Source organism: Cottoperca gobio, chromosome 17, assembly GCF_900634415.1.
Source record: "Cottoperca gobio chromosome 17, fCotGob3.1, whole genome shotgun sequence".
NCBI lineage: Eukaryota > Metazoa > Chordata > Actinopteri > Perciformes > Bovichtidae > Cottoperca > Cottoperca gobio.
Window position 1 is genome coordinate 17,099,977 of NC_041371.1, and position 12,851 is coordinate 17,112,827.

Consider the following 12,851-nt stretch of genomic DNA (forward strand, 5'->3'; position numbering starts at 1 on the left):
AACAAATGTCATGTGTGTTTAATGTTTGGCTTAGAGCTGCGGATCCCAACGTTGGTGTTGTGACGCCCCTGAGGGGTTACGAGATAAGTCTCAGGAGTGTGGAAATGATTAACATGAAAGGAAAAGGGAAAAAATGAATTCCAGTAACACAAAAACATGTTTTTTTCTCCTTAATTATCCCTCCACAGCCCTCTAAAAATGATTAAAATAAATGAATCCGAGAAGGAAATGACTCATTGACATATACAGCCTAGTTTTATGGGCAGCAGGAAGCCAGCAGGTTCTTTACCGTGTACTTGGTCTATGGGCCCAAAAGTGCAGAAACCTGAAAAAACATTCTGAAATGATCATGGAAGGATTGGGCCGCCATGATTGACCAGCTGTGGAGGTGAGAAAGTCATTGATGTATAAAGAGGACTGATACAGCGTTGGAGGCGGGACCCCGCTCGTTCCTATGAAAGTTGCTCAGTGGCACACAAAGCCAAAAAAAGTTAGATCTTTGAATATTAAATATATGTTGATCTTCCACATCAATGAGGCCCTTCGAGCAAGCGCTCTAATGTTTTATTTATTTATTGTTGCAAATTGTGAGGGAATCCCACAGGCCTATCAGTTAGCATTGGTGGCCATGTGCAGTAAAATGAGTGCAGAAGAGCTTGTGACAGCTGGGGTTGAGTACTGCACTTTGTACTGTTAAGGGTACCGTCTAATATACAATAACCGTTCATGCATTCACAAGCACAACCTCAAACAATTTACCTCCATGCCAAATTTTAGCATCCTAGGGTGAATATCGTGGCCCACTGTGATGGCCCTTAAGCCTCAAGACCAATTTCCTGATTTGGGGAGCGGCTCATTAGGAATGATGGGTGACACCTGCATCGGTGTGACTGCTCATATCTATGGGCGACTGAGCACTCGGTCGCTCTCTCCTCTCTAGGTTGATTCGTTTGTTTGGACTTTGGTTGTCTTTAGTTTCTTACTCCTATATATATATATATATATATATATATATATATATATATATATATATATATATATATATATATATATATATACTATATAGTATATAGTTATTCACACATGTGCTGGTGAACTTTAAAGAGTTATGTGTGTCCTTCCTTGAGCCAGGTTGTGACAGCACATACCACACATGACTCTGTAAGTAAGGTCAAGTTATAGACGGAATCTAAATGAAGTGTGGATGTGTGAACATGTATAGGTATAATAAACCAAACAAACCAATTCACATTAAAGAGAGGAGAGAGCGACTGAGTGCTCAGTTACTCATAGATATAGCTGAGCAGTCACCTTAATCCAGGTGTCAGCCATCACTAATGAGCCGCTCCCCAAATCAGGAAATTGGGGTCGAGACCTAAGGGCCATCGCACCACAAAGAGTGGGGCAACTTTTGTCGACAGAGCGAGCTATAGAGCTGCTGGTCGCAGATAATAAATAACAATGTTGATATTATTGATAAGTTTGAACAGTGTTTTTACAACTGAAATTATATTTTTGTTAGTACAGAGAAAGTAAAGGTACCGTTATCAGTTCAAATGCTTTATAATCAACATATTGTGACAGCCTGAGTCTCACTAATGCATTATTTGTGTGACCTTTTCAGGCTTCAGTTCTTATCAATTACTTTCTCCCAACTCGGGGAAGTAAATGATTGTGTATTGGACCGTGAAAACTGTCGACGGCACATAGCCGTTCCCATTGGTTTTCACATTCAACTAAGCGGCAACCTCCGTGTCTGAAAAGTGAAGTGATTTATTACCTCAGTAAACATCTTCCTAATAACTTTATGGTCTCGCTCGCTAGTTCAAGTCTTCTTCACTACGGCATGATGTTCATTTTGTAAATTATGGTCCCATGTAGAACAATTGACAATAAAAGAGTGGGGCTACCAGTGTGTGATTGACAGGTCGCTGAAACAGTATCACTTCATGAAAGTTAAATGTAACATTTTAGTCGCCTAAAAATGACTCTTTTTCGACTTCTTGTAGACAGTCTTTGCATTCAACCTTTAGTTTTGATTTAGTTTGAAGATCTGATAGGAAACTGATCACTTTCATATATATTTATTGAACTTAAAGTGTGTGACTACAGTGTCACAGAACACAGGCCATTATCAAAATTCAACATCAGCAGTTTATAGCAACCTAGTTCTGATTTGGATAATGTTTGTACTCCTGGAAAGCGCAGCTCTAGGAAAGGGGGTTATTTCTGCTAAATCCAATTACCTTTCTGCCAACAGTCTTAACAGTTGTGGAAGCAGAGTGCAGATTAGGAGCGTATGCAGCTAAAGCAAGATTTCTACTGTCAAACTTAATCAGATTTTTTCCAACCTGTGCTTCATTTTTCACGAGCACAATGGGGTCACATACTTAATAATGATTTTATCTCCATAGAAGTTCAAGTGAAGTTTATTACGCAAAGTGGTGTAAATTGTTTCAGGATTTACAAATTAGTATGTCTTGCTTCCGCATTTGGCTCATCATGCTACTCTGTTATGAATTGTATTCTTACTGTAGAGTCCAAATGTTATTCATTAGGGTATCCAAAAAGTACAAGTCATATTGGTGATGGGAAGAAATGGCATTGCACTCTACAAAAAGTAGGCCTTAGTCCTTCCACTGTAGCTTCTACACAAATTAGGTCACATGATTGTTAAATCCAATTTAAGTTGGCAGTGTTAAGTGCAACCAGAGAAGGGGGGGGGGGCTGCTTGGCCTGTTGCACTGATGACATTAACTCTCTAAGGGTATCTGGGTCAAAACAAACCAAAGGAATGATGGTGTAAACTTTGGCATGGATATTCAGATATATGTTGCATTTACTTTGCATATTCTCCGTGTTTAGTGCTGTTAATGTTAATGTTTTTTTTCTGACGTGTAAGACATCTACAGATATTAAGAGAGAGGATTTTTAAAAGTTAAAACATTCCCTTGGTGCGTGTAACATTCAATTAATTTTATTGTATTTTAACAAAACATTGAAACTGTCTTGTCACAGGGGAGGGAAACACGACAGAACAGCTAGAGAGAGAGAGAGAGAGAGAGAGAGAGAGAGAGAGAGAGAGAGAGAGAGAGAGAGAGAGAGAGAGAGAGAGAGAGACTAAAGGGATTATCGTGCGTCAATTCAAGAGAATATCTCTGTCATCCCATTGCCAGTAAAGGAAGCTCAATGTTTCTCCACAGGGAAACACGATTAGTTGCTGTTAGTGGCGACTGTTACTGTTTCCAACCAAGACGGCTGCCTGTTCTACTTTCACAGTGGACGTTTGAAGCTTTAACTTCTCATCAAGACTTCAAGAATTTGAGCTGCCCGTCTGGGTTCTGAAGCCATGATCAAAAGATATTACGGACGAGGCTTTTGGTGCCATTGTGAAGAGTCACATGGAGATGGGCATTGACTCTTCAACTATTTGTAACTCATGGAAACTCTTGGAAACACCTGTCAAACTCCATTTATTTGGAAATGCCAATTGATCTTATTGATTATTGAATCTCTTTGGTCACTTCACCAATTCAGAGTGACTGTGTCGGATCATGCATGTGATCCAGCCTTTCTTGATGACATTGTATTATGGAGTTCTGGAGAATCCTAAACTCTACGGCATCCTGAGAAGATATTTTCGAAAATGACAGAGGATTGGGATCATGTGTGATGAACTCATGCCTCCCCTGTGACCTTCTGGTGACCCTTATCTCTTGGAAAACCTGACTGTGACGGATTCAGGTCAATAGCCTGGCAGGATCCAATCTCCTGTGTGTAGGATGAGACAACGTATTGCAGCAGGCCTGTGGAGATAAACTCCTACAGTAGTCCTGACACCTCACAAGAATTTAAAGAAGTTTCAAATGATGTTAATAACAGAGAATCAAGGTGAAGTTTCAAATGTGCGGGAGAATGGCGTGTCCGGAGGCATCGGACTGGGTGAGAGTCGCTTTAGGACTAATACATTTGCTATGGATACACCGGTCATGTCCATCACCTCTGTTGACGAAAATGAATATGAATGTGAGGTGTCAGAAGAAGACAATAACGAGGAGAGTGAAGTGGATTACACACGAAACTATTGGGAGGATGAGGACGATATCTACCAGGAGTTCGACGAGTTGGACTTCGATTCGCTGCCGGATCGCTCGGACACACAGAGCATTGCCTCAGACGATTCTTTCTATCCCCCAGATAATTCAGCTGGGTCAGACGTTTACCGCTCACTGAGTCCTGACAGCCCCGAGCCCATTTCCTTCTTTAAAGCCTGCTGCAACAACAGCGTCATCATTGTCAAGATTATGATCAGACAAGGAGTGACCGAAGAGGAAGTGAAAGAGACGGATCGGAACGGAAGAGTAGGTCTCTGGGTTCAACGCATTTTGATAAAACCTTTGATTTTCAGGCACTTCTGGCTTTGTTTTCACTGCCGACCCAAGAATGGCAAAGTTTACATTTTGTTTACGGCTTCTTTGATGGAAACAAGAAAAATCCCAATGTGTGTCCCTTGAAAAGTTTTCTAGATGGATTATTCAACTTTACAGGCAGGCATTGGTTTCCATTCATTTTCCAATATCATTGTGTATCTAGGGTACGTGCAGAAGCACTGGCACTTTGAAACAATAATATGAGTTTATGCAGATTTACCATTCACTAAAATAGATGACACAACTCAAGCAAGTTCAGAGTCAACCAGTTGATTTTCATACTGTTTGGAAATGAATGGAAACCAATGGCTGCTTCAAAGATTCAAAGGTAGTACAAAATAAATGTATTTGACATTTAGGTCCTCAGACCTTCAGTTTAAATCATTTTCCTGATGTAGGTCAATTGAACCAACCACTGAGTTTTTTTTCACAATACAAATACATTCATACAAAACATGTAAACATACTGAATATGAAATACCACAGCTTGGTGTAGCACTCATGGAAAATACTCATAATTAATTAATCTACCAGTTAAAAAGTCACTGTTACGGTTCTGTGAACTTTGATTATATACGGTGAAAGCATCAGTAGTGGGAGATTCCCATTTTCCAGAGAGTTCATACACAGCTACGTAATTGCTGTATGAGCATTATAACTGCTACAACATGGCCAGCAGTGTTAATCATGGAGTAAGCCACCCACTGAGTTACTACAGTTTAAAGAGCAGTTTAGTCTGGTTCAAAACAGTACTGTAGAGGTAATTGCAAATAGTCACACTTGCAGCTCACAGTAGGGAGCCGTAAATATATTATTTAAAATTGTAATTATAGTGCACTTTGATATGGGAGCTGTTGCTGTTTCCCCGCATGCATATAATCCGCTGTAAGTACATGTGCCTGCAATGTTAATTGTTCACTCAGTACCAATCCAGCCTTTTAAATGTTTTCAATCACAACTCTTGAGATTTTGTGATTGTGAGTTCAGTAAACAAAATAAATATAGATTTTTTTTAATGATTATGATACATATACTCCTATAATTCATCACTTTAAGGCCAATAGAGAGATGAGCTGTAGTATGCAACACAAACGTACCACGAAGGATAAATTACATGTTTACCCTGAGCAAAACTTGGCTGTTCTTCTCAGCGGCAGTCGCGTCAGGTTTTTTGCGATCAGGCCGGCCGAGCCTGGTGCAGCATCCTGAACACGAGCGAGCCACTTGGGGGTCAAATGCTAAAGGAGGCTGCAGGGCAGTTAGTTTAAGCCTCAGGTAACAGATGGGGAATGCAAACTGCGCAATACCAGTGTCATGAAGCAGCTTGCCATCAGGGCTCAGCTTCTAAAGGGCTCGTTAAGACATTGACCTGAGAACTTGGTAATAGATACTGCATGCCTGTAGAGCTGGAACAGAGTGAGAAAGATTGTCCTGGACAGTAATGTCTTTCAGGAAACCTTAGAGCGTGTTGACGCAGCATTATGCTGCCATAGAAATGAAGATCAAGGTGAGACATTGGATATTGGGATATTGAGGTAAACAATAACTTTATCGGCAAGCACGCTTGCTTGACGTGCTTTATCACAATCCAGAAGTGGGTAGTGGGGAAGGCATTATGTATTACTTGTCATACCTCATTTGCGATGACTGGTACTACAATGGGAACTACAACAAAATGCAGCTAAATTGATGCGACGTGGATCATGAAACGTTTTGTATCACAACGGCAGATAGCAAAGGCCAAGTTAGAATTGTATTACTTATACAAAGCAGCACAGATACCTTTCTGCAGGCCTTTGATTTACTAACTTTATATAATTATTTTTTACATTTCTTTTTAAGACTTGTGCATTCAAATCTGGTTGCTCTGTGTAGTTACATCTGGTACGAACATGTGCTCTGTATCTGGATAGATTACCTGTCCATCCAATCCACGTGTCACCTCCAGTCTGGCTGATCTGATGACTTTCCTGATTATAATGAGTTCAGCCTGCATGTACATTTTGAATTAACGTGTGTTTTTCCTTATTTAGACAGTACATCATCATACAGACTGCATGGTAAAGCTGGATGTAATTGGGGTCAGAGTCGAACATGTAAACCGTTTTAGTTTGAAATGTAGGGATGCTACAGGTACGCTCCCTTTAAATGGATAGTTTGGATTTTCTTGAAGTGTGGTTGTATGAGGTACATATCCTCAGTCTGTGAATTACTGACAGTAGATGGCAGTCTGCACACTCCCAGTTTGGAGAAGCAGACACCGGCACAGAAGCTAAGTAATGTACTGCTGTGGACGGGGGCAGCAGCAAAAAAGTGTACATTTTATTTTAAATATTTTCACCACTTTACCTTGTCAGACTTTTACCTTGCAGAACACAGGAGTTGCTGGTCTACCACTACGGTTAATTTGTTTGTGTAATTGTTTGACTTTGGTGAATCCAAATACATAAGTCCCATCATGGTACCTCATACAACACCACTTAAAAAATCTGACCTATCCTTTAAGTTCAAATAAGTGGTTTAGATAATGTGGTGAAACATTCAAATGTGTGACTGTCTGTGCTTTTGATATTTGCCCTACCGGCCTTATAGGAATTATAGGTAAAATAACACATTTTACCTTTAACTTTAAACCATTGTGGACTAGAAAGTGTGCGCCAAGTTTGAGCTTTGTCAGGTGTTGAGGCTGTACCATGTCGAGGACTACTCACATTTATTTTCACTGTTATTTGTCTGTACCTGCCACTTAATATTCATACTGCAATGTGGCAAAGTCTTGCTAATCGGATGTCTTTCTTCACATTCTGTCACACCTCCAGCTGGTTAGGTTATTATCAACCCCTGTCCTCATTGTTAATGTGTGTTTTGTGGGAAATATGATATTGACACTAACTCTGATTTAATAGCTATTACCCTTTTGAATAAGAGCGAACCAGCTAGTAGCTATTTTGAGACAATTAGGTGCTTGGCAAGTGAACAATCTAGTTGGAAACCCATGTTTACCCTGAATTACCAGTCTACTACAGACTCACTGTCTGTTATACTGTGAAAAACAACCTTTTGCTTCTGCTTGTAGGCAGCATGACTGATCGGGCTTATTTCTTTTTACGAGAACCACTGCAATGATTTTGTCCTTTGAGAAAATATGGCTATGAATCCATAAATAAGCTTCCCCGTAGCCCCAAGAAACCATTCTGATGTTTAATAAATCAAAGACAAAGAGGGTAGAAGAAACTCAAGCACTCTTGTTTTTTGTGTTTCAGTCTGGTCTGATTGTGGCGTGTTACCATGGCTACGTGGACGTGGTCATCGCCCTCTCTCGGTGCCCGTATCTTGATATTAACTGGCAGGACAACGAGGGCAACACCGCTTTTATTACTGCAGCACAAGCAGGTAAACACACCTCAGGCCTTTTAAAGGATTGTGAGTGCTTGTATTTCTCAGAAGGCCTTTGAGTAAGTGGCCACCAACACACAGGTGTTTCCACTTATTAGACTGATTAGACCTCTTACTGTGTGGACGTGCACAGACTGTACTTGATTAAGAGCTTCCAAACTGTTCACTAGTTAGACAATAAACATCAATTCCACTCTCATGTCTGCTACAAAATCAAAAATACATATATTTCCTCTCACCTGTAGAATTATTGAGTTATTTGTTAAGTGTTGGAGGTATCGGCGTAGAAATGTCTGCCTTTTGACCCGGTTACTAAAGATAATCCAGAGCCCTTGTTGTGAGCAGTTTCACGTAGGGACTATTTTCTTTCTATAGTACTACACCTGCCAACTATCAAGTTGCATGTAAAAAGAAGTATAAACAAATCTAATTGTAGTTTTACGGAAGGTTATGTGCCAAACTATTTCTTCGCTAGCTTTGGCCAAGCTAGCTATTTTCCCTGTCTCCAGTGTTTGACTACGTTAGCTGGCAGCTGGAGATAGCTTCAAATGTACCGTACCGAAATGAGCTTATAAAAAAAAGAAAGCAAATAAAGGTGTGCATGCGTGCGCAGGGCCTTCACAATTAAAATCATGCCTGTCATAAATTGTGTTATAAACAGTATCAGTTTTCTGTTCATTGTACTAATGTATCATCGTCTGTGTAGTATTTATTCATTGGTTTAATAATTAATTTATATTGTAAAAGTAATGATATACATTCAAAATGTAATATTTATGGTAGTGTATTGTTAACAAAAAAAGCAGTTGACATTACTGAGTCACTTTGCTGACACTGTGTCTCTTGAGCTGCTCTGTGCTTTTGCAGGTCAAAGACAAACACTGCAATGGTTGTATACAAAAGTAAAACAGGAAGTGACACACAGTACCTCATCAGGAGACAACGTTTTATTTTCCACTCTCAGGCAACTCACCAAATGATGATGTCTTCAAAGCAACTTAATGGAAACTAGCTAAAGGTTCTACATTGCCCTCACCAAAATAATTGCTGAGATTGGACCGTGGCTATGGTGCTAAAACTACGAGCAATTGAACAGGTTGTAAAGTTGAAGCCAGATTTGCTACCACCTTATTTCAAGGTGAAACCAAAGGTGACACCAAACTTGTTCCAATCTGTAAACTGTGATGGATGTTGACACTTAACATTTTGAGTAATACTTTTACTGTTTGCCTTCCTTGTCTTTCTTCCAAATAAATTAGACTAAACTGTCGGCTTGTTTACAACCTGTTGGACGATTGTGTTCCTGGACGCAACATATTTTAGATATGAGTAAATGTGAGTAAAATGTTATGTGAACTGATAGAACCAGTGGTGGGAGCAACACCAAATACAAACCCAAGTTGTACCAAACTGTAGTTTTCTATTAATCAAAAATAATCCTGTAACTGAAGAGAAATAAAATGTGCAATGATCCTGTCATTGGCACTTTTTGATAGGCTCTCGCTTTAAATGGCAATATGATTGAAAGAGTAAAGATCTGAACCAGGACAAGGTCTTATACATAAAGATCCATTTACTATTTAAGCACTGAGGGATTGAAATATAGGTCTGAGTACCAACCCAGTCAAACCTAATGGATTCATCCTCAGTATCTGTTTGAGTCATGCTAACATGCTCCCCAACTTTTAGCTTTCCATAGACCTTGTATGGCAGCTCGCCCCAAGCCGCACTTCGCCAATCCCTGGTGTAAATTTGGCGGAGCTACAAGCCGTAAACAGCTATTTCTACGCGCCTCTCGCCGCTGATTTTGACAGAGAATTGTTCATAAAATAAAAATATATTGAGAGCTCTGATAGTGCTATGTTCTTAAGCGATAGCTCTGATTAATAATTGTATTCTTTAATTTTGAAACAGTAACCTTATGTTGTTTTGTTAAAGGCTTTTGCATTAAATCACTGATTTTTTTTTCTTCATCACATCATCCTGCGCCTGACCTGGGCATCGGACTAAATAAGTGTTCTGTAACTTTACTCACTAATCATACATCAGTATTACAGGCCTAAGTCTGATTCAATGCCTCCCACTCCCTCCGCGTGCATAAAATGATGCACCCCCTTGTGCAGATGCATTCTGTTGTCGATGCCCCCACTACTTTTACAGAGGTAGACATTTTATTGCAGGGAATTGAGTAAAAAAATTATATTATGAGGTCTGGTGATTTCAGCCGCAAGAATCATTTTCATTTTCTGGCATTAAAAAGTATCATGGTAAGTAATATCATCGTGATGCAGCCACATGTATCAGACACGGCGGCTCGGCCTCTCGTCTGCTAACGATGATGAATGGCTCTTTGTGTCCTGTGATGAAGAGCTGCAGACTACTCATTTTCTGCTTCATTAAAAGAAGTATCGATCCCCTTTCATGACAAAGTACTCTGCAACACCTCAGGGGGACAGGTGACCGAGGCTGTGAGTCCACACGACTGCAGCAGAGTCGAATACATATGAGAAGAGAAGCTTTCCATGAAACATTTCCATGAAGTTAGAAAGCGTCCAGACATACATCGGTAATTAAACCCAGGTCGTCAGAGGTGAACTTCCAGTATTATAACTGAAACTGAATCCTTTATGTATGCTCTCTTCAAAGCCAACAGACTCATTCGACAAAAAACAAAATGTTGTCCTGGTCTGCCACAACCTGGGTCGGTTCATTTGTTTGTGTAATTGTGTTACATTGGTAAATCCAAATAGTCCCACATGGATAAGTACCACATACAACACCCATAAAAAATATCAACTATCCTTTAAGTTCAAATAGGTGGTTTAGATAATGTGGTGAAACTGGTGGAGAAGCCACAAATTATATATATAATAGTATAAATTAAAAAGACCTCAAACATTTACAGCATGACAGTCTTCTGTGTGCAGGAGGGAATTAAGCTGTTCCACAAAGTCACACAAGGACACATACAATATGTTTCCCCAGAAATAATTATACGGTAGAAGTGAGATAGGACGTAGAAAAATTAATATTCTTTGTTTTTATATTGATTGATGAAAAAAGAGTAGGAAATGGAGAAAAGCAAAGATAATATGGACGATGTATCAGAAGAAGCTTTGCCAGTGCCAAACTGTAGAAAACAGCCTGCATAGCACACCTCTGTGTTTGTCTCTGGTCTGCAGGTCATTCGTACATCTCAAACTACCTGCTCAACTACTTCCCTGGGATGGACATGGAGAGGAGGAACTGTCACGGTTTCACAGCGCTGATGAAGGCTGCCATGCAGGGTCGGGCCGAGTGTGTCAGGTCCCTCATGCTGTCTGGTAAAACACATAAATAATCATGGTCAACGGACAGCCTAGCCCCAGATTCTCCCTCTGACTGTCCCCTTGCATATCTCCTTATGTTTCCAGGAGGTGATATTCAGGCCCGGGACAGTAGCCGCCATATGACGCCCAGGGAGTGGGCTCTCTTCACTGGTCGATACGAGACTGCCAACCTAATGTATCGGCTGATGTCAAAGCCCTGTGCCGAGCAGTTCTGTGACACCTTCTCCCAGGAGTGGCCCATGTTGGAGGTTAATAAGTTCATCGTGACGACAGCCCTGCTATTGAATGCAACACATAATGCTTTAAACTAATGATTCCTCTAATGTTTGGGCTTCTTGTGCAGGAGCTGGTGGCCCGGGCCCAGGAGCCAAAGTCCTGCTGGAGGCATTTGATCAACTTCTTTTCCTGCTGCCCTTATAGGTTTTACATGACCAATAGGGTAGACCCTGTCGATGATGGCGTTCTTGAGCACATGGTCCAGATCACCACCTGTATCTCCTATCCAGTCATTGCCACGGCTTGCCGCACGGTGTGTCCAGGCAGCCCACCGTGCATCGGGAAGCGTCGTCAGGCCGTGCAGGAGATCCTGAGGAGGCAGCGGATATCTGAGCTGAAGAGCATGGGCCCGGACAGATTGAACCACTACAAGAGGTTTTTTCAGAACTCACGTGTCCTCCTTATCCCCAAGGTGACGGATCGGAGAGCCAGCCTGCAGCCTCAGCTGCTGTGCGACGTGGCCACAGTGGCCATTAGACGAGCAAGCCTCCTGCCTCTGAATATGCTGAGGAGAAACAGCGTGCGGCCAGGCATCGTGGTGCCTAAAGTTAGGCTCTGCAAAGCCCCGGCTCCGATCTTCATACCAGAAAGACTCAAACGGAGCCGTAACCACAACGAGCTCCAGATCCCCAAGTGGAACTACAAGATGAAGAAAATAGAGAGGAGGCAGGAGGAGGAGAGGCTAAGACTGCCACCTCAGATAAGGAGGAGATGAGGGGAAAGCGGAGTACTACTGTGACATGGCCTGCTGCAAATTCAAGGAGCTCGAGTGTGTTTAGTTTGAAAGCCCTGACAACGCACAACGTCGCAGTCCTAGAAAACTAAAGAATGTTTACTCTGTTGATGTAAATATAACTGCAAATGTTTTTCATTTTTGTTTTGTTGTATTTGTTGCCTTGTTTCTTCTTTAGTTCCCACGCTTCATTTTTTAGGCATGATTTGCATTGTGGTGCAATGTGGGAGATACGAATGCTTATTAAAAAGTTACACATACAGAATAGTACGACGACGTATTAGGGGCATTATAAGTAAAAACAAAAGCCGGGGTAGGGAGGTAATAATCCGAGAAAGAATTTGGATATTCTCTGAGATTAAAGTCGTCATCAGAAAATAAATCACAAATTTAGGAAAGAAAATCATGAATATTTTATTTGAGTTATAAAGTCATAAATTAACGGAAAAGAAACCTTGTGAAAGGAACCACCTCTCTTCACTGCAAGATTGGATCAACTTCATTGGCTGCCTGCCCTGTGTGATGCCTGCAGTACCAACCTTGCAATCAGATTAAGCAATAAGGAAATACTTTCAGCCCAGAATCACAATTATCAGAAGTATTCCCCGTTTAACGGTGGTGTCTGTGGTGCGATGAGGTTGATCCGACCTTGCAAAGTGAAGCGTAAATGTACCACTTTAATCTCGA

The 12,851-nt window shown here is 40.9% G+C and overlaps 1 protein-coding gene across 1 annotated transcript; it reads left to right on the forward strand.

Moving 5' to 3' along the window:
• Nucleotides 1–3,869: 3,869 nt before the first annotated feature.
• ankrd33bb (ankyrin repeat domain 33Bb) lies at nucleotides 3,870–12,146 on the forward strand. Its single transcript, XM_029453379.1, has 5 exons — nucleotides 3,870–4,361; nucleotides 7,694–7,823; nucleotides 11,009–11,149; nucleotides 11,240–11,403; nucleotides 11,499–12,146. Exons 1-5 carry the CDS (start codon nucleotides 3,870–3,872, stop codon nucleotides 12,144–12,146), a joined length of 1,575 nt encoding a protein of 524 aa, XP_029309239.1.
• The last annotated feature ends 705 nt before the right edge of the window (nucleotides 12,147–12,851 follow it).

Coding starts and splice junctions, on each gene's coding strand:
- ankrd33bb (XM_029453379.1), top strand. CDS start 3,870: ATGTTAATAACAGAGAATCAAGGTGAAGTTTCAAATGTGCGGGAGAAT. Junction 4,362..7,693: donor AGACGGATCGGAACGGAAGA/GTAGGTCTCTGG, acceptor TTTGTGTTTCAG/TCTGGTCTGATTGTGGCGTG. Junction 7,824..11,008: donor TATTACTGCAGCACAAGCAG/GTAAACACACCT, acceptor TCTGGTCTGCAG/GTCATTCGTACATCTCAAAC.